The sequence below is a fragment of the Sceloporus undulatus genome, chromosome 2 (genome assembly GCF_019175285.1).
Source record: "Sceloporus undulatus isolate JIND9_A2432 ecotype Alabama chromosome 2, SceUnd_v1.1, whole genome shotgun sequence".
NCBI lineage: Eukaryota > Metazoa > Chordata > Lepidosauria > Squamata > Phrynosomatidae > Sceloporus > Sceloporus undulatus.
The window spans coordinates 304302339-304325180 of NC_056523.1; the positions used below are offsets into that span (position 1 = coordinate 304302339).

General features: G+C 40.2%; 1 protein-coding gene across 1 annotated transcript in view; it reads left to right on the top strand.

Moving 5' to 3' along the window:
• Window positions 1-1991: 1991 nt before the first annotated feature.
• Window positions 1992-22842, top strand: part of LOC121920685 (potassium/sodium hyperpolarization-activated cyclic nucleotide-gated channel 1-like) — a 179255-nt gene continuing 158404 nt past the window's right edge. Inside the window, exon 1 of the mRNA XM_042447836.1 lies at window positions 1992-2387. Coding sequence (XP_042303770.1) covers window positions 2011-2387 — 377 coding nt within the window. The 5' untranslated portion in view covers window positions 1992-2010. The remainder of the gene's footprint in view (window positions 2388-22842) is intronic.

Here is a 22842-nt window from a genome sequence, read left to right on the forward strand (position 1 = left end):
CTTCCGAGGTTATTAAACTGAGTACCCAGATTGTTGGGGGCAATTAGCTTACAGTTGTAAACCGCTTAGACACTGTTAGGTACAAAGTGGTATATAAATGAAGCTGTTGGTTTAAATAAGAGATGGGGAACCTGTTATCCATTTCTATGGCTTTCTTCCTTTTCCCCATTGCCATTCTCTACTAGTTCCAATTCAGATGGATTACTGTTGATTTTTTGAAGAAAAGAAATGCACAGAGTTTTGCCATTGGAAAAAACAACAATGTTAAAAAAGGTAGAGGGTGGTAGAAAGAGAGGCAGACGACACACCAGATGGATAGACTCAGTTAGGGAGGTCACAGGTCTGATTTTATAAGATCTAAGCAGAGCAATGTAGGACAGTGGGTCTTGGAGGTGTCTCATCCATGAGGCTTCCATAAGTCAGGGTCTAACAAAACCAATAATCAGGAACTCTTTGAATAAGAGAGTCAGCATGCTGTTGTGATTCAATTGTGACTCTGTAGAGCAGGGTTCAAAGTTTTCAAACCTCAGCTTGGCCATGTAAACCCAGTGGATGGGCAGGTCACACACTCTCAGCCTCAGAGGAGGGCAATGGAACCTCCCCCCTCTGAAGAAACATGCCAAGATAAACCTCATGATAGGTTTTCCTTAGGGTAGCCATAAGTCAGAAACAACTTTAAAGCATACAACAACACTCCTTCCCACTTTACTCACTTCCTGCACTTCACTCACCCCATCTCTTCTGCCCAAAAGTCAATGCTTGACAAGCAGTGCTGTCATCCTGTTTAGGGTGTCACCTGGTGTGCTCCACACACTCCACACCTTCTTGTGATGCCACTTGCTCCTTCTCCTCCTCCCCCTCCAACCGTGGTGCCAGTTTCCCTCAAGGTGTCAATTGGGTTGTTCAGTGTCACCAAGGGAAGATGGCCCTCTCCTGATACTGAGGTCCCACTGTACAAAATTTATTTTAAAAAAACCCACCCTGGCACCTCTCCTTTCTCTTCCCACTGAGCCTCCCCCCATCTCTCCAGCCTTTGAAAGGGACACAGGTGAAAAATATGCCCCCTTTCTGCCCAAAAGCAGAGATCCGAGGAGCAGTGGTGTCACCCCTTCCCTTTTAGGGTGTCACCCCCCCCCCCAACTCTCTTGGTGATGCCAGTGGTGCCAGTTTCCTTCAAGAAGGGCTCTGGTGGGTCATTCAGCATCACAGCAAGGGAAGGGAGCCCAGATGGCAAGTCTGCAGATACTGAGGTCCCACTGTAAATTGTTCTAAAATGTTAAAATTTATTCTTTAAACAAGGCATAAGAGCAGCAGCAGCAACAACAGCCTGGGACCTCTTCTTTCTGCCCCACTCGTCGTCTCTCTTCAGCATTTGAAAGAGACCTAGGTGAAGGCCACCGTTCATTTCTGCCCAAAGGCCGATGTTTGAGGAGCAGTGGTGCCCCTGCCCCCGAAGGGCCTCGCAGGGGCTGGTCTGCACCCCCACACTCTCGCTGATGCCCCTGGTCCTCCTCCGCCATCCATGGTGCCAGTTTCCCTCAAGGGCTGCCCCAGGTAGTTCAATGCCACGCCAAGGGACGCGAGCCCTGATGGCAAGTCCCCAGACCCTGAGGCCCCGCGGGAACAGTTTTCGATTGATTTCCAAACGAGAAGAGCCTGGGAGCTCTCCTTTCCAGCCTCGGGAGGGACGCAGGCGAAGGACTCGGCCCCTTTCTGCCCCAAAGCAGACATGTCTGAGGAGCAGGGGTGCCCCCCCTCCTCTGGACTCCCTGGCGCTGGCTGCTCTGGGGGTCGTTCAATGTCACTGGCGAGGAGGCAGGACGCGGGTCGCGCAGTTCCCGGGAGTGCCGCCAGGGGGCGCGCGGGGGAGGCTGGGGCTGGGCTCCTCCTGGGCAGGGAGCAGCAGAGGCCAGCAGCCGAGGAGGAGGAGGAGGAGGAGCCCAGGCAGGAGCCGGCCGTTGTCCGCCTGCTGCCTCAGTCCCGCTCCTCCTTCCCAGAGGCCAGGCGGGCATGGAGGGCAGCAAGCCCAGCTCCTCGCCCGGCAGCCGGGAGGAGGGCAGCCCCAGCGCCAACGCCTGCTTCCCCGGGAAGGAGAAGGGGCCGGAGGAGCATGGCAACTCGGTCTGCTTCAAAGTGGACGGCGGCGGTGGCGGCGGAGGCGAGGAGGAGCAGCAGCCCATGGTGGGCATGGAGGAGCCCCAGGGAGCCGGGCGCCAGCAGCAGCAGCAGCAGTATGGCTTCATGCAGCGCCAGTTCACCTCCATGCTCCAGCCCGGGGTCAACAAATTCTCCCTCCGCATGTTCGGGAGCCAGAAGGCGGTGGAGAAGGAGCAGGAAAGGGTTAAGACTGCGGGCTTCTGGATCATCCATCCCTACAGTGACTTCAGGTGAGGGAGAGGCAGGGGAAAGGGAAGGTCACATTCTCTCAGCCTCGGTCAGAGGAGGGCAAGGGGCAAGACCCCTCTCTGAAGGGGCTTCTCCTGCTAGAGTCGCCCTAAGTCCCTCTCTGGAGACCAAGCTGTGACTCCCTGCCCAGCCATGGAAACTCATTGAGTGACCTTGGGAGAGTCACACTCTCTCAGCCTCAGAGGAGGGCAAGGGGCAAGACTCCTCTCTGAAGGGACTTACCAAGAAAACCCCATGATAGCATTGCCCTAGGGTTGCCATAAGTTCTACTCTGAAGACCAGGGTTTGAATCCCTGCTCAGCCATGAAAACCCACTGAGTGACCTTGAGTGAGTCACACTCTCTCAGCCTCAGAAGAGGGCAAGGAGCAACCTGCTCTCTGAAGAAACCTACCAAGAAAACCCCATGATATGACCCTAGGGTTATCATAAGTCGAACTCTCTTCCATGGCAAGCCATGGAAACCCATTGAGTGACCTTGGGCGAGCCACACTCTCTCAGCCAGGGCATGAAGGAACATGCCAAGAAACCCCCGAGATAGGTTTGCTTTATGGTGCCAGAAGTCAGAAAGGCACACAACAATGACAACAAAAGGGGGGGGGAGAGACACACACAATCTCAAAGGAGACTGGCTGGAAGCTGATGGGGTCTCCAAAAGCAGATGGTCACTCTGACCAAACAAAAACGCACCTCTGCTTTTTACCGTTAATTAATTAAAATGCCCCAATGGTGCCAGGTGCTGTACATCACCACAAAGATGGCAGTGTCCAACCTAGAAAGTGTGTAGACAAAGTTGACATCAAGGGGTTAATTCAGTTGTGCTCTTGCCTCTGTCTGGTTGCCCAGTCTATTCCATCCATGAGGGATGCAACACTTGTATTTGGAGCTTGACCATATATATATATATATATATATATATATATATATATATATATATGAGTTTGACAAGAAAGATTCACCACATACCTATTTCTTCCGTTTCCTCTCATCCCCATAAAAGTCCTCATCAGAACTTGGTTATAGCATTCCCAACAAGGTGAGGAGGTTAGAAAGGACCTTTTTTTTAATTCCAACCCAGAGAGCTTCCAAAATCCTTAACTTTTTGCTGCTACTTTCTAATTCTCTGTTTTTCTCTCTGTGGTTGATTTGATGGTGGATATTGTCATTATCAACAACAGAACAAACAGAAATGCATTCTTTTTGCACAAGTCCTGCATTTTTTAATTCAAGATGATGTTTGGCAGGACTTACTCCCTGATTCCTGGGACCCTGGAAGGCAGAAGCCCTCTCGGATGTCCTCTTTCAGGACCTTCTGGATGATATGCATCCGGGTTCACTCTCCTCACCCTTGATCCCCATGGAACTGTTCAGCTTTGTAGCACAGACTTCTCTTGAGACCCACCAAAAGCTTATGCCCTCCCCAGGGTTAGACTTTCCACCCGGTGAGCGTCACAGAGCACAATGAAATAACATCCCAACTCTTCCTCCCCCTGTCTTTTCTTGCCAAGGTGATGTGTCATTGACCTTCAGAGGTGGAAGCCAGACAGTTTGATATTTTAAAAAAGAACCCCTGCATTCCCTTTCTAGACAAAAGATAGAGGGGAGTCCTTGCCCTCCAAAGCTGTTAGAGAAGTTTTCCGGTCTGCTCATTGCATCCTAGTAACGTGAGACATTGTACAAAAACATTTCTGGCAGGCAAAGCATAAAGTGTAAAATGTGACTTGATCGGAGGGAGCCTTTCTTGCTTTATCATCCCTGCGTTGTATTTATTCTGTGAAAGGGGAAGCTAATGCATGGAAACTGAGACGTAGGAGGGTACAAATGAGGGGTACTCCCCTCCCCAGCAACCCGAATTCAATAACAACTTGAAATATGCAAGTTTCTGCTAATTTAAAGTTGCAACAAGCAATGATGCCACAACCAGCTCTCCAAGAAAGGTAAACAAAGCACTATTATTAGTTATGAAATGATGATGAAGAAGTAGTTATTTCCATATCGCCTCAAATAGTGCTTGATATAGAAACAGACCATCTGACCTTGACTAGAGTCCTGTGCAGATGTTCCTTGGTGTGCTGGAGGAGGGGAGAGATTGTAATTTTTTTTCATCCAGCTTTGACCCTTCAGCACACCGGATACTCACCTGTCGGAGCCATCCTTAGCAAAGGCATGTGCATGTAGAGAGAGCTTTGCACAATTTGATCTTTCTAAAAAAAGAAGAAGAAGAAAAGAAAATCCACTCATTATACTTATGTGGCTATAGCCTTCAGTAGATGTTGCCTGGGCACCTTACAAAACCTAGAATGAACTGTAGAAAAATGACAATAAAATGCAGCAAGCACACAAACACACACCATACCACCGCTCTGTATCTGTCCTACCAGTGGTCTTATGAGGGGCCTGCACATGCGAACATGCTGTCCAATATGTCAAAAGTGGCCATGTTAAGGGGTGGGTCAATCTTACAGCTGCAATTTTTTGCTATCCTCCCCCTGCATAGAGAATTTAGGTCTCTGGATGAAAATATTAGTTTTATTCTTGCCTTGTCCTGCTGTTCTATGCCAGGGGAAAAAAAGATGACGAAACTATGATAATTTAAAAAAACATTTTGAATGGGACAATGAGACAGGACTCTGTGTGGAAATTTGGAAACGTGTACTTGCAAGATTCGGCCTCTGAATGTATTAGCTTAAACCCTTTTTCATGTGACAACATTTTAAAAGCAGTCTCCCTGGATACTTTTTGGAATAGGCTATGATGCTATTAGCTTAATAATAATAAAAGAAAAACCAGAGACCAGTTGGGGGGATTACATGGATTGAGGACAGCTGGGATTTTGCTTAATGATTTTTGGACAGAATGAGTTTTGTCCTTATTTACCTGGTGCTTGAAAGTCATCCAAAGAACAGTATCTCCTTGAGCTATACTGCTACGTACTAAAGGGCTTGGGAGTGGGCAGAAATAGCATAACTGGTAGAATTTCTACACCATCCCTAACTGGGAGCTATCCAGGGTGTTGAATAATAGTGCTTCTGGAAATCCCTGCTTTAACCTTGAGATCCATGCCCTTGTCATATTCAGAGTATATATAACATCTGTTCCCATATGTACTGTAGCTAATGTAGTTTCTCCCCTCATCAGTGTGAAAGAGAATAAGATATGCCAAAAGAGAGAAGGAGCATTCAGTATTGATGGGCTTCTGAGACATATCATAAATATTTGGATCAAAATAGTATTCTATGTTCATTTAAAGCAAACATAATATTTAATGTGAAAATAAAAAGAGTATCATGTAAGAATGGTTCTCTTTATTCAAATGAGTATAGATGCCTGAATGATGCAAATATATTTAACTGCTAAACACTTCTACTAAATACAAAATCTTGTATATGTTTAGGATGGATACATATATTTTTGAAAATAGTCTGAAATAAGAATTGAGCCCCATAGCATTTATGTACTCTGAAGGATGGTCTGATTTAAAATGTTTTCCTTTGAATGACTTTAAAATCATGGGTTGTTTAGGGATGTCATAAAAATATGGATATGATTTCTCAGTAGGAGAAAATAACTTGTGGTAAAGATATATATGTATTTGTGCAGGTGATGTGGATAGGGGTTCTAAAATAGGAAAATATTAGAGTTTTGGCTATCTCTAACATTTACCAGCTACCTTTTCAGTAGTCTATCATAGCATAAAGTCTAAAGACTGTTAGTTTTATTTAATCTTGAGTAAATTTGGGAGGAAACCCTTTTGAAGGGCAGTGTTGCACAGAAATGTCAGATAAATTGTGACTTCACATGTTGGAGGATTTTGGCAATGGTGGGGCAGGAGACAAATGCTTGCAGAGTGTAATTATTCTACTGAGCTCCTTTACCACTGGGCAGCCTACTGAAAATACAGTAATAGAAATGAACTACTGAATGAAGAGATTCCCAGTGGAGTGTCCATGTTGGTCTGTTGCAGCAAAAACGACACGGGGGTTTGTGCACCCCAAAGGCTAACATATTTTATCTGGCATAAGCTTAGTTGCTGTCCTCAAAAACCTATGCCAGATAAAGTTTATTAAGTCTTCAAGATGCCACAAGACTTTGTTATTTTTAAATGAATTGAGAGGTCGATGCCCGGGGTTAACTGAAATTTAGTTTTTAAACTTGGCTGTACGTAATTTTAAATGTCACTGGTGTGCTCCTGTGCTATTATTTATCAATGTCACCTGCGTGCTTTTTAAACTGGCCAAGTTTCTTTGCAACAAGCATGAAATCAGTATCCAGAGCCATTTTGTTTGTTGCAGGCATTTATATAACTCTGTGTATGCATGCACATACACGCATGTGTGTATACATGGACACACATGCACATCTGGTTCAAAAAAGAACACAAATGTAATTTGGCATGTAAAGAAATAAATTATGAAAGTAAAGATGCTGTTTTGTTATGATCCAAGTTTTATTAAGCCAATTAATGTCTTGGCCTATTTTTCTTAATAGCATACATGGTTAATTTCATGCATAGTCAGAATTAAGTTCCACTGATTTCAGTATGACTTATTTCCTAATGGGTGTGTATAAGATTACAGCCACAGTGAAGCTATAGGTTTCCCAACATGCTACTAGTAATAAGTATCATAATATGTCAGTGCTAGGAAACTGGTTCCATTTCATAAAAATAACACTATCAGCATCCTTTAAAAATTAAATCTAATTTTGTGAACAGAGAATGGAAGGGAAACATAACTTTCCACTTTGCAATTCCTAAGTATATGTGGTCCCTGTGTATATGTAAAACATGTATTTTGAAAGACTGTCTAACTGTTCTTTTTAATAAATATACCTCCATGTGTAATTGCAGTATTAAATTTCATACTCACTACAAATTGTAATGAACGACAGTAAAATGCTTAGGAACTGAGTAGATTTCAATAGAAATGAACTGAGTTAATTATTGATGATGTATACAGAATTGAAAAAAATCAATACCTGATCCATTTACATTTGCCCATTGGAATGTTACAACTTCCCCGCAGTCTAGTTTCAGTCCATTTCAAATCCATATCTCAGGAAGTAATGGATAAGATTCAGGAAATTAAGCGGTCTTGATATGAGTTTGATAGGGCTTCTTGTCTAAGTGATGGCTGACAAAACAGCAAGTCTGAATGTTGATGTGAGAAATGTCATGTTTTGTAGAAATGAAATACAAAAAGAGCAATTAGCACATGTTCATCATAGTGTTCAAGTGTATTTACAGTGAACAGTTTGGCTTTGCTAACAACAACAACAACAACAACAACAAAATACTACCTTGTAGAATGCTATCATCAGTACTCAGGGTAAGATATTCTCCCCCACCCAAGAGTAGGAAATGACATTAGAATGTTTTTGGACGTTTCTTGGGAGAGATGAAAGGAGGATGTACAATCACTTACCCATTTTTTTCCAAGTAAGATCTAAAATGGTAATTTATACATCATCCTAAAATTAGGTGTGCATTTCCGACACCAAATATCTTTATGGGGAAAATGCATGGACTGTCACCTAACGAATGACCTGGAAGAATCAGAACTGAATGTACTGCAGATATAAGAACTTCAAAGAATTTAATTTATCACAGATCTGAAGATTTTGTGGTGTTCCATGTCTGAAGAGCTTCTGTATAATTTTTGGAGTACATATAATTTTTCAAAATTGTTGTCTCCTTCGCTTTTGAAAACTGTTTAATACTATTTAATAAAACATCACAACAACATTTGGAGTTAATACAAATACTAGGAATAAACCTAATGGTTTGGCATTTCCCATGCAGCCTCTATTTCCACTTTTATTCAACATAGTCTATTACAGCCTGTTCTATGGTGCCAAAAACTAGCTTTTTATCCACACACATATATATATAAAGGCATCAGCTTCAACAGAAATCAAACTTATTTCACAGTACTGGCCACATTGTGAACACAGTTTACAACTGAAAATACCGTTTCCAAAAACTTGATTTGTACATCCCCAAGTGAACCACAGCTACCATATGTGCACAACTGGGACTGTATAGCATCTGGCATATAATTTTAGCTACAGCTACTTGAATAACTTAAGAAAAATCCTCCATTTGAGTGTGTGTGTAAGCAAAACCCAGTGCAAACCTGAAACACTCCTTCAAGCTTTTTCTGTAATACCCTTTACATGAGTACTCCAAGGTCCAGAGGAGTTAAGATAATTCCCCCAGTACATATATTATATTTGCCTAAATATCCTAAAGGCATCATATCCCATCTGATTGTGGAAGCTAAACATGGTCTGCTCTGGTTAGTACTTGGATGGGAGATTGCCAATGAATAGCAGGTGCTCTTGAATATATTTCAGAGCAAGGAACTAGGAAACCACTTCTGAGTATTTATTGCCTAAGAAAACTTTATGAAATTCATGGGGTCATCAAAAGCTGACGGCCAGGTTGAAGGCAGATGTTGTTGTTGTTCTTGTTGTTGTTGTTGTTGTGTGCCTTCAAGTAGTTTCTAATTTGGGGTGACCCTATCATGGCATTTTCTTGGCAGTTTTATTGAGAGGGAGTTTGACAATGCCATCCTCTGAGGCTGAGAGAGTGTGACTCACACAAGGTCACCCAGTGGGTTTTAAGTGACTGCAACAGGATTCAAACCCTGGTCCAACACTAAAACCAGTATATCACACCGACTCTCTTATATCATGTTAACTGCTCAACTGGGTTCCAATCCATGCTTGGACCTCTTTTAAGTAAAGGCCATGATTTTAGTCTTACAGTAGTTAATCAGTAGGAGTTGATTAGCAGTAAACGTTAAGTGCTCTCAGAAGTCACATTAAATATCTGTTTTAAGATAAAAAGACATAAAGGAATCCAGTATTACCTTTGAGACTAATCTGGGAAGAAGTAATTTCTAGCATAAGCTTCTGTAGATACAGTTGTGGAGAAAAATTTATACTAGAAATTGCTTCCTCCCAGTTAGTCTCAAAGGTGCTACTAGATTCATTTATGGTTTTTTTTTATATTACATTTTCTGTTAGAAGATTTTTCTGTTATCTTTTTACAGTACCCCTGTTATAACCTGTGACAGGTGTACATGTCTGTGATCTTGTTCTTCAAATATGGGGAGCAGTGATGAAACTTCTGCAAGCCTTACTTGGTCAACTACTAATTATTTTAGGATTCTTGACCACTAGTCCAAGAAGCCTGAATTTTTGATTCACCCACTACTGATGGTTCTTTTTTCCAAAGCCAACTGAATTGCTGAAGACAAAGAGAAGTAGGAAACCAGTGCTTCCACTTATGTGAGAGACAGCACAGTGTGTCGTGGGATGTGATATGCCTGTGATCAAGTGAGACGCGGAGTGTGCATATAAGAGGACAGAGCAAAGATGGCTAATATGAGATGCTTCATATCATAGTGAAGTACTGTTCCCATACTCCATCAACCACCTTGTTGGATTTAATGAGAGCTGGAGTCTATAGAAGGCCACACATTCTCTATTGCTGGGATAGAAAGGTTTCCCCACCCCATGTTCAGTGATTACTACTCAGTGTAGAACACAGTACTAAGTATCAAGAGAAATAGAAGAGAATTACATAGTCCATTTAACCATATATTTAAGGGTGTACTTTTGGAAAACAGCAGTATTCCTTAGAGCAGCATTTTTTGTCTATAGCTGGAGAGTTTCTTTTCTAAACATATGGGCCATCAAATATTGCCCAATCCAATTTACAGGGTCCTCTTTCACACTACAGAATTATAGCGCTATGATTCCATGTTAACCGCTATGGTGACTTCCTATATAGAATCCTGGGATTTGTAGTTTAGAGTCAGTGAACTCTAGTGACTTACCAAACTGCAAACTTCACAATTCCATAGAATGTTGCTGTGGCATTTAAAGTAGCATCATAGCACTATAACTGAAGCAAGCTTGTTTTCTGTTGCTTCAGAAACTAGAACATGAACCAATGGATTCAGATTATAAGAAAAGATATTCTACCTAGGGAGAAAATTATTTTCAAGAGCTGTTTGGCAGTGGAATAGATTGCCTCAAAGGGTGTGGACTCCCATATTTGGAGGTCTTTAAATAGAAGTTGGATGGCCATCATTCCACCATCTGTGCATTGTGTATTCCTGCATGCTAAATTGTTGGACTAGATAGTACTTGTGGCACCTTCCAACCCTTAAGATTTTGTGATTTTAGGATAATTGTGTCAAGTGAAAGGGCTCCAGGATAACATTCCTTTTGAGTTATAAAGCAGTCCGATCAAATGCTCTCCTGCATTCCTGTTTTTAATGGCCCCCAGTAGTGATGTGAGAAGATAAGGGGGTAATGTTCATTTACTTGATTAATGTTTTTTGACACCCTGGTGGGCCTTGTATTGTCAGGTGTTGTTGGTTTTCCCTATGTTTCATTGGTGGGAGCCTTTTCCCCCCTTTGGTTTATGTTGCTTAGGTCACATATTAGTTAGTTTTCTGTTGGAACAAAGTTCTGCAGCTCTTACATAAGCATCTCCATCAAAGACCAGTTTTTTAATCCCTTGGATGTTCCTTTGAAAGAGAGTATCAGAGTGTTGTGTGACACCTTAGAGATGAAAGATAGACCTGTAACATAGATTTCAGAGGAGAGGGGAGTTCAGATACATGGACTGAATAAGAGAGTGTGTGGGTTGTGTGAGCACAGATATACTTTTTTTTTACCCATATACACTGTGAGGCAAATAAAATAAATGGGACACTTTTTCCTCTAATGAAGAGAGGCCAAAAGGCTGAAGAGAACGTGCCACTCTGCTAGGAATTAAAGTCTAATTAGCCAACTATTATGTAAGCAGCATGACGGATCTTTGTCTGAACACCTCCACTTACTTCTTCACAATCCAATTGTGACAGTGATGCTGTGTGTCTGAGATTTCCTTCTCACAAAAGCAGACTTGCCCTTGTCACGTGTGCAGGTATTTTGGTTTCAGACAAAACAGGCTGTGTGAGTAGTTTAATTGTATTTACTTATCTCTGAAACAATGCAGAAATGAGCTCAGTAACTAAGCATTCTTGAGTGCACTTGTGTATTTTTAAATAATACTCATTTCAACCAGTATACTTTTATATTTTTAACTTTTGAAAGAAGAACACTTAATATATATGATTATATACCTTCTCCTATGTCTGTCCATTTGTTGGTCTTTTAGGTTCTGACTAATAATCACAGTCTGAAGTCTTAGAAGCGTTTCTTAACCTGTTTCCAAAGATCCTTTTTTCTCTTCTAAAGCTGGAAATGGCAGGGTCTGCAGTCTAGATACTTTTATATATGCAAAACACATGGTCTTCTTTTGAGTTTTGACACCTCAATTCAGTATGTCTTAATAAGGGTAGCTTTCTTCTTGCAGCCATGCATATTAATACACATTTTATATGTCTGTGCTTCTCACCTTAATTTTTCAAGGTACTTTTCACAGTTCTGATGATAGTTTAATGACATTTTAACTTTTTGTGTGGATTTACTGATAAGTGCCTTGTCCATATTCAATTAATTTTTTGTGAGAACACTTTGGCTCACAGTTTTGAGAGAAAGGTGGGATGTTGGTGGTGATGGTGATTATATATTTGTTCCCCTCACTGAATTCTTCATTAGTTACTGCTACCTCTTGTATTACTTCTGTATACAGTAGTCACCTCTTATTCATGAAGGATACATTGCAAGATGCCCAGTAGATTCCTGAAACCATGGATAGTAATGAACCTTATACCAATAATATTTTAGACTGTAGTTGACCATGGGTAACTGCAAGTGACCATGGGAAAGGTGTGATAGAAATCAAATCAAATCAATAAGTAAAATAACTGAAACCACAGAAAGCAAAATTGCAGAAAGGCAGGACTGAGTAATATTTTCAGATTGTGCCTGAGTACAAGTAACTGGGAAATGAATCTGTGGATACGGGTGAGCTATTATACTAGTTAAAGGTAGCTCCGTTAACTTTTATTTAATCAAGACTGAAAGAATCATATAGCATCTAAAGGTGTGCTTTGTGAAACTGCATTAGAGTCAGCTGGTCAAAGACCCCCCCCCCCCAATTCACTGGACATAGACCTGTGCTTGTTCAGGTCAACACCTGATAGTTGGATTTTGATCTTTAACCATCATCTGGGAGACAAAACATTTTTTCTTCTGGATATAGGTTTTGTTGGCATAGTTCGTAGAAAATGACTTACAAGGAAGAAATTTTATGGTATTGTCCCCTGAGCAGTTGTAAACAATGTCCCCAAATTGTAGCGACTGCCAAATATAATCATAAAGATGATGGGGGGGGGGGCTGAGATGCAATTTGGTCCAATAAATTGTCCCTTCTTGCTGGTTATATTTTTTGATGAAAGATACTTAAACTAAATAGGCTGGTAGGAGGGCTGGAGGTTACTCAGAACAAATGTTTTGTCATGTGTGAATGTGCTATTTTGATTCTGGGATTTTGAATCTACTAACAATCTTATGGGCATGGAACATTTTTATACACACAATACATTGGAATTTTTAATTGAGGTCAGAAAATACTAAAAATTGAGAAATTAAATGGAGATTTAAAAATTCTACATGAGTTTAAATAAGACCATTTCATCCCTGGCAGCAAATTACTTGTCAACATGAATTGTTTTAGAGACCTCATGTTTAACTTTCTCAGAAATTTTAACATATGACAGTGGTCACTATTTAATGTTACTTTTTGAAATAGTTTTACATTTACATTTTCAGCTGCATTTGAATGTAGAAAAGGGAATTTCAGCAAGTGTTGCTCATCATAAAACTGGGTGGCAAGGAACACCTGCTGGAATTTTGTCTTCTACACAACCATTCAAGATACAAGAGTCATCTCCAGTTTTCACTCTAGCAACTCTGCTCAGCCCATTTCTTCAGAAGCAACTTCTTCCATTTTAGATTAACTTCATTTCTGAGTGCCAACTGAACCTCAAAAAGTATACTTAATCTTAACAATGCTTTTCACAAAGGGGAATTTGGAAGAGTTCTTTTCTACACCATAACTACCATAATCTCAAACCAGCAGAGCCCTTGGCCTGTTTGGAAGGGTTTCTGGAAATTAGAATCCCTAAACCTGGGAAAGAAATGAAGAAAATATAGTTAAAAGTAAACATAGGGAACTGGATTTGGATGCTTTGCTAAACTGTCATTAATTTAAAACAAAAGTGAATACTTCTGAGCGTCTCACAGTCAGGTTGAAGGAGGAAGGAGAAAGGGGAAACAGGCACACCTGGGAAAAGGTTAGGTTTATTTCCAGCATGATAAACTATGGTTTGTTGTCACTTCTGATGCTATGGCCTCATATAACAATGTATGCACTCAAAGCAATAAACTGAAAGTACAGAAATGCTTTCCCTGGACAAACCTTATGCTTTACACTAATGGCTGGTACTACAGCCTTTCGCTTACGAAAGCTGTCATGTTCATGTCCTTCTGACTTATTTTTTCAAGGACAGAGAGCAGCAAAACCTGTCTTCAATTAGCATTTCTAGAATGTATTGATTGATATTGCACTACTAAAAATGGCCATGACACTATAAATTAGTCTGAGGCCTTCAGATAATTTACACCTGCAAACACCCCCCCCCCCCATTAATTTCAGAGGAATGTAGCATGGATAATTGTCTGAAAGACTGTTCTAAATAAATTACCTATCAGTTACTAATAAAGATAACTGTATAAATCAGTCAAGGATAAATACCATCTGTATTGCAGTTCTTCATGTTTTCCTTAGTGTGTGAAATCTGAGAGTTAAATCTGAACCATATTGCACATTTAATATTTAAATATTTTATATTTAATGAATGTTAAATATATTTGTATTTTATGAATGTTATTTTCATATGTTTTAATATCTGCCTACAGGGGCAGCAGAAGGTCGTTGCATGCATGTTTTACATGTCTCCTTGTATAAAAGCTTGTTTTTGCATGTAAATTATTTGCTGGAATGGAGCATTACTCTGGGAATGAGAATGAAATAAGTGTAAAAGAGGATTGGGAATAGTTGTATTTCTGAATATTTATGTGTAGTGTTAAGTTAGACTTATTTTTGTTATTAAGTTAGACTTATTTTTGTTATTAAGTTAGACTTATTTTTGTTATTGTTTTGTTATTTTTGTTATTGTACTATTTTGTTATTGCTTATTACCACATTCTCCAAAATTCTTACTCATTCTTCTTTTAAACTATTGAGATTCGATTTTCCTTGATGTTTCCTAGACTGAAAATATAATCTATGCATTATAAATGACCTTTCCTTGAACATACAGACAAGCTGCTAAAGTGTTTGTTGATATTCCTAGTAGATCACCTGAGGTTTCTGGCAACTGCCAACATGGATAGGAAAAGAGTCCCCTCCATCCCACATAATGTTGCAGCAGTGTGTCACCTAACACAAATATTTCATCATAATGAGGAAGCCCACTGTTCTAACACCAACAGTTAATACCACCCTGAACCATCATATTATCCATAATACACCCAGTCCTGTTTGATTTCAGAAGCTAAACATGGTCAGACCAATGAGAAACCACCAGGGATTTCCAGACAAGGCAAGGAAGGAATCTGTCCTGAAACCCTGGACAATTTCCATAATCAGAATGAACAATGTTGGGCTTGATGGGTCAGTAATCTACCTTAATAAAAGGTATTTTCTTATGTTCTTGGATTTGTAAATAGATCGTGTATGTTCCTAAGCAAATCCACACTCTGATCTTCCTCACTTTCTATTTGTATATTCTTAGGAACATTGTGCTACAGAGGTTGATGCTGGCCTCTTTGAGTTTGGGATGCCATGAACTGAACCTAGACAGCTGGTACTCTTTTACTGGCTTACAGCACTTCCCCTTAGTGGCAACAATGGCACCTAGTCTTGAAAGGCATGGCTTTATTTGTGGTAGAGGATTTTTGCCGAATTGAGTCATGTTATGATGTTCTGTGCAAAGCAAAGACCATCCCAGCAAGGTTTTGAATGTTGTCAAACGCCTGAAAATTCTTGGAATGACCAATGGCTGGGGGACTAAACTTCCACAGATACCTTTTATATGCTTCGATATAAAGTAGCTTCATATGTTCAATTATTAAAAACTGGTTAATTTTAAAATTTCAGCCTCTATTTCAAATTGCTAAAATTATAGGCTATCTTTTTAGATAAAGGTCCTTTAAGATATTGAGGAATAATACATCTGAAGCCAACATGTTTCAACTAAGACCACGAAGAATGAGACACCAAACAGTAAGGACAACAACTCCAGGATGTTTTACAGCTGTTACAGCTAGTGTGGTCTGGCAACCATGCTATTTGTTTGGAGGTCATCCAAAGCCTGTTTTTGCTATCTTAGGAGCCAGTCTCCATCATACTTGGAAAGTGATTATTATACGAAGATACCACACACTTACTGTCTGAGTTTCCTTGTTATCTTTTCTTCCTTTATGTGTTATGCCTTTTTAGATTGTAGAGGTGAAGACAAGGACTGTCTTAGTTTTATTGTGTAGGCAGCTTTAAAAACCTTTTCTAATCAACGAGCAAGGTATAGATGTTTTAAATAAACAAAAAATACAAAATTACTTTCCATAAATAAATACTGTATATTTAGAGATGCAAAAGCTGTCTTTCAAGACCAAACTCATACAACATATGCAGATCATCTAAAATACAAATAAAAACATTAAAATTATCAATATATGACTTATTCACATAATTTGCATCCTTTTTCTCACTCATAATAAGCCTTCTCTATCTCTCTAACCATCAAAAACTTTTAAGTGAAATGCCTAACCTACTTTTGGTTGAAAATAAATAAATAAATAAATAAATAAATAAATGTAGAAAAGTACAGGAGATGACTTACTAATTGTCTAAAGCTGTTCAGCCATCTATTCCTCTGGTTCTGTTTTCTCCTGAGGCTGGATTTCAATTTTGAATTTCTTAGTGTGTTCAGTGCTAATTCCTAGAGGGCTCATTCTAGACATGGCAAAGTAAGTTAATGACAAAAACTGTTAGGTGTCATTGGTGCTACTTCAAGGTGATTCATACATGGCATTAATATATATGCTAACTCAGAATGGATTATACAGAAATAATGACAATGATTACTTTGTGGATAGTAGGTGTACAGTATGTATGTGAATCTAGTCTGGGTTTAAGAGAAGCTGCTCCTGGATTTACAGGAGGTAGTCACAGTGCTGAACCCATTTTGCAAACAGGATTCAGTACTTTGGATAGTTCCCCTTAGACATTCCTATAAAACTGGGAGTATTTGCTGTAAAACTCAGCGTGGATTCATTGCTCAAGTAATGGAGCCACTCTGATCTACAGAAAATTCGATCTTGACTCTAAATATGTGTGACTTTAAAACTTGGCATACATTCTGTGATGTTGTTTTTAGATATCTATAGTACATAGCATCCTAAGATCCATGAATTGCATTGTTAGTCCCAATGGGTGTAAACCAATTAAATTAGAGGTCTCTTCACTCACAGTTCAACAATTACTTCTGCGTGTCCACTACAATTCGGACTATCCAATAGGATTCAGATCAGTTGTTTTACATATTCTTGTTGCAACTCCTAGGACCAAAGATGTGACACAAAACATGTCTCTGTATTTCAAGTGAAGCTTAATGAATCACAACTTTGGCGCAATACAGACCTCCCAAAAAGGGAGTGCTTCCGGTGCCTTTTTTCCTCCGCAGGGAAGCCACAGCCACCAAACTGCGCTGCTTCCCTGTGGAGGAAAAAGAATCCGCGAAAAGCAGGTTCTTTTTACCCCGCAGTGGTGGCGTAACGAGTACGCCACTGGTGCACTTGGTACGTAAGCACCGCATGGCGCTTACTTAACAATGGTGGCACTTGTGTATACAGGGTGCTGTCATTGTGATGCCCTCGTCACATGCAAGGGTTGCAGGGCATGTGGGCAGTCCGCCCCCAGGCAATCCTAGAACGTGACGAAGGCATCACAAAAGGACCACTTTTACTGGGCCTTTGGGATGATCCCCTCCCCCCAGTGCCACTTGTGCTTGTACAGATATTTCTCAAGTCACTGTGCTGATAAGGATGTTGAGCTAAGATTTGTCCCTTTGACATATTTCCATATTATAGTGAATATCTGTTTTCTGTGATCACCTGCTTTGGTTGACCTGAATATGAACTAAAAGCTAACAGAAGCTTGTCAGAAATGCTTGCAGGATGCTAGAAGGTGAATTGTCCAGCACACATGCATGAACACACATGTGCATGCACACTGTTTCCCTAAAAGGGGAAGCCTGGGGTCTCCACCAACAGTGTCAGCATCTCCTTGGTATTTGCTGAAAAGGAAGCCTGTGAGAGGTGGGTAACCTGAGGTATCCTTTTACCTGTGTATACCAGCACTAACTGCAGAGAGAGAGACTAGTTTCACTTAATATAAAGGTTTTATTTAGAAATGTACAAAATTATTATTATTATTATTATTATTATTATTAACCTTTATTTATGAAGCGCTGTAAATTTACACAGCGCTGTACATGCAATCTTTTTAGTTAGACGGTTCCCTGCCCTCAGGCTTACAATCTAAAAAAGACATGATACAGAAGGAGAAGGGAGTGGTGACGAGAAGACAAAGTGAAGACAAATACACAAAACCAATGCAACTTTAAGAATCATACAAAGCTAACAGATGTGAAAAATTGGATAGCAAGAACTCAGGAATTAGAGGGGCTGATAATTACCAGTCCTGAAGAGAGAGGTCTACCGAAGACAGAGAGTGACTGAGACAGTGTCTGAGGGCAACTCAGTAAGTGAGAAGGACTTCATGTGGACAAAGGGTACATGGGCAAACTGTGAGTGTGATGGCTATGTCTGAGGCTGATATTTATATCTGATTTCATAGCTTTGAGGGGTAGTACACCCATGGTGTAACAAAGCTTTGATGGTTTGCCATGAAACTGAAAAATGATTGATAGCTTTAATTCTTGAGTGACAAAATCGGATAGCCTAGGATAGTATTACAGGATATGTTATTAGGGGCAGAGCCTGGGTTGAAGTGTAGGTGTGGTCTTTATCTTTATCTTTATCTTTTTTTTTTTTTTTTGGCAATGGGACTCACTTAATCTCCATAGTGAGAGGATGTGTGGAGAAGAGGATTGGGGGTTGGAATGGATCAGCAAACTCATCCAGCATTTATTTTAGTATTATTTAGGTCTTCCAAATTTCCTTGGGTCAGCGTGACCCCTTATCTAGTTTCCAAAGGTCATTGTGACCTCTCAAAAACATGCCAAATTCTCGATATTAAATATTAAACCTCATATCTAGTGTAGGGGGTGTACAATGTGGTAACATCACACATACTTGTGTGTGATGTTACATACAGACACCATCCCCCTTGATCACATCAAAATCCTATCTAGTATAGATTATTCTTTTTTCAGTGGCTAACCAGATACCTATGGAAAGCCCAGAATTAGGATATGAGTACAATCATACCACCCCTAACACTCTTTCCCCCAAAATGGATGTACAGCAGCTTACTGCCTCTGCTAGTGGACAAAATATGTAGTAGCCATTTTAGAGCTATGAATAAGATATATATATATATATATATATATATATATATAATATTCTTTTCTTTTTATTTTTATAGATTGGCAAATGGCAATTAGTTGTAAGGCTCTTTTCAGTATTATCTTTAGCAGAGTTAAGAAGTGTTGCAGGGTGGCAACAAAGATGGTCTTTCAAATAACCCCTACAAGACCTAAACTATTCATCTTGGTCTCTTGACATTACTGAACAATATAGGGATGAGTCATTGTCCAGCAGTTCTCATCCTATTGTATTAAAAATACTGCTTTAATGGAGGGGAGACTTAATAACATAGGAAATAAAACACAAAAATGAAAAATAATCATTTAATAATTTTTTCTCTATTTTGCCAAAAAATGAACTTATGATCATGCATTAACAAGTAATAATCTTGTAAGAATAGGATAATGAGTAGAAAGCATTGGCTTTTAAATTTAATCCAATACTAATAGAGATGTGTAGGCTGAAGCAGCAAATTAAATAGGCAGTGCTGCTGGAGTTTATGGTGGAGTCCCCTGCTTGCAAACTAGGACAATTTTGAAGTCAAAGGCTTTCATGGCCAACATCCAAGTTTTTTGTGGTTTTTTTTTTTTTTTTTTTGGCTATGTGGCCATGTTCTAGAAGAGTTTATTCCGGATGTTTTACAAGCATCGTGGCTGGCACCTTCAGAGAATGAAGGACAAATTTATTTTTACATGCCAACTATACACCTCAATACCATTCTAACAAGCCACCATGAGATCTTGAAGGATTCTTCAATGTAACTTCTCCTTGATAGGTTTTTGTGAGTTTTTCAGCTAGGGTGGCCATGTTCTAGAAGATTTTTCTTCCTGACGTTTCGCCAGCATTTGTGGCTGGCATCTTCAAGCATTCTCTGAAGATGCCAGCCACGATGCTGGCCAAACGCCAGGAAGAAAATCTTCTTGAACATGGCCACATAGCTCGAAAAACCCACAAAAAACTATGATGGCCATCCATGAAGCGCCTTCGATTTCTCCTTGAGGTTTTTGATGTTGCATAGGCTGCCTAAGCATAAGAAAAAAGATTAGGTGAGCCAAGGACCCAGTATTTTGCTCCCAAACTGGCCAGTCAGATGTAATGTAAAACTGCAAGTAGATGGTAAGCACAATAAAACCCCTCATTCAACGGTGGTATTGACAGCATTGTTGTTGTTGTGTACCTTCAAGTCATTTCCCACTTATGGCAACCCTTTCATGGGAGTGACTGGGAAGATTTGGTCAGAAGCAGGTTTGTTTTTTGCCTTCCTCCGAACTTGAGAGTGTGAGACTTGCCAATGATTTCCAGGGCTGAGTGGAGTTTCAGACCCAATCTCCAGAGTTCTAGCCCAGTGCCAAACCACTACACCACACTGGTTTATACCTCCTCTGATACTAGAGATAATATATGGCTTTTATTCATTAACCTCTATTAATTTGTCTTGTTTCAAGATAAATCCTTAATGTGATAGTCCGACCATTTCTTTATCTCATGGAATACAGGTAACTCCGGTATTCCAGTGTTGACATTTCTGGTGTGATGCATATAATTTGGGAAGAGAATCTTTTTCCATTAAAATGCTGTTATGACCCAGTCAGTGTACAGAACAGTTTTAAGTACCTGTATTGAAATGCATCATAAGAATAGTGAGCTTCTGAGTAAGGCCCAATTCTTAATTTTTGTGTGATGAAAATATTTCTTTGTGGTTATCAATGAGCCCTGCAAGTTCAGCCCTGGACAGATAAGTTAGATTTCAGTTAATGAATTTAAATCAGTTTTGTAAGGATCCTAGATGTTCTTCTAACCTAATAATAGGCTTGAAAATACAATTTTGCATATCCTTACATAACACACAGTGATTTGATTAGCACACTGGATCATCTAAGATTATGTGGGGGAGAGAGGAGACTGGTGCAATTGGGCAAGTATGGTATTAAACTGGGTAATGCTACCACAATTGTAGAGGTAACCGCAGTAACTTGATAATGTTACTACATCATACATGCAAGACTTCAAGCAGTTAGTTATGAGAAAACTGGTGAAACAAATGGCTATATAGCAAAGTACAATACCATCAAAATCCACAAAACAGTGATACTGTTAATCGGCCACCCAAATGAAACAAATACATAATGTAAGTACAAATGTGTTGGAGTTACACAAAGCAGGAAATCAGCAATAAAAAGGGGATGTAGGTGTCCAAAAGACTAGAGAGAGTTCCTGCAATGTAAAAATGTTTTTAGGCTCATTTAACGTACTAGTGATTTCCCAAGAACACTGAATTTAATTTTATTATTATTATTATTTTTTTTTGATGATGATTATTATTATTATTATTATTATTATTAATTAAGCACTGTAAATTTACACAGCACTGTACATACAATTTTTTTAACTGGACGGTTCCCTGCCCTCAGGCTTACAATCTCCTTACACAGAAGGAGAAGGGAGTGGTGGTGGGGAAGGGGACTCTCTAGTCGGATAATACATATAAAATACATAACAATACAGGAAATGATTCAATAAAACAGACAACAAAAGAACATCAAATAGCAAGTGACAATTATGCAATGCCTGGGAACGTTTCTCTGAACAGGATGGTCTTCAACTCTGTTTTGAAGCTGGTTAAAGAAGTGATGGCTCTTGTTCGCGGGGGAAGAAGGTTCCAGGAGTGAGGGGCAGTGAGTGAAAAGGGGCGAATCCGAGATGGGGCAGAGGAAATCCTGGGCTGGGACAGCAGACCTTGGCTACCAGAACGGAGGGCCCTGGTGGGAAAGTGAGGAGAAATAAGGTCTGATAAGTAAGGCGGGACCAGTCCATGGAGGGCTTTAAACGTCGACAGCAGGAGCTTATACTGAATGCGGAAAGGGAGAGGGAGCCAGTGAAGGGATGCCAACACAGGAGAGATGTGGTCAGAGCGGTGGCAGATGTGATAATGCGTGCAGCTGAATGCTGGACAGAAATTAAAGGACGGAGGTGAGAAAGAGGAAGCCCAGCCAGGAGGACGTTACAGTAATCAAGTCGTGAGACCACTAGGGCATGGACCAGGATCTTGGCAGTAGAGGTGGAAAGATATGGTCGGTTTTTGGCAATATTGTACAAAAAGAATCTACAAGCCTTGGCTGTGGTCTGGATCTGAGGGATTCACGATAGAGAAGAATCAAAGATAAAACCAAGACTGCGGGCTTGCTGGACTGGTTGAATAGAAATGTTGGGACAACAGTTGAGCTTCAAATGCTGATGGCGCACCCACTGCGAGACAGCCATGAGACAAGACAAAACTTGCTGTTCAATTCTTGGAGAAAGGTCAGGGGTGGAAAGATACAACTGGGTGTCATTGGCATACAGTTGGTAGGAAAAACCAAAAGAGCTAATGAGTTTACCTAAGGACAGTGTGTAGAGAGAAAACAGAAGGGGACCCAGAACAGAGTCCTGGGGAACTCCAACAGATAAGGGAACAGGAGAAGAAGTCTGACCGCCTGTGACTACTGCAAAAGATCTGCCAGACAAATAAGATCTAAACCAGTCGAGAACAGAGTCTGAGAACCCAAGGTCAGAAGTATATCAACTAGAAAACAGTGATCAACGTTGTCAAAGGCTGCAGACAAATCAAGAAGGATGAGAACAGAGTAAAGGCCATTAGCCTTGGCCTGTAAAAGGTCATTGGAGATCTTAATGAGAGCTGTCTCTGTAGAATGCCTTGGGCGGAAACCAGACTGAAAAGAATCAAGAATTTCAGGCATAAATTTGTTTAACTGAGAAATTGTACAGGAGTTCAGATCTTCCATTATTACTAACTTACAGTCCACCTTTCTATTTTATTTTGGGCTTCCATGAACCTGAAATCTGACTGCATTTGATTT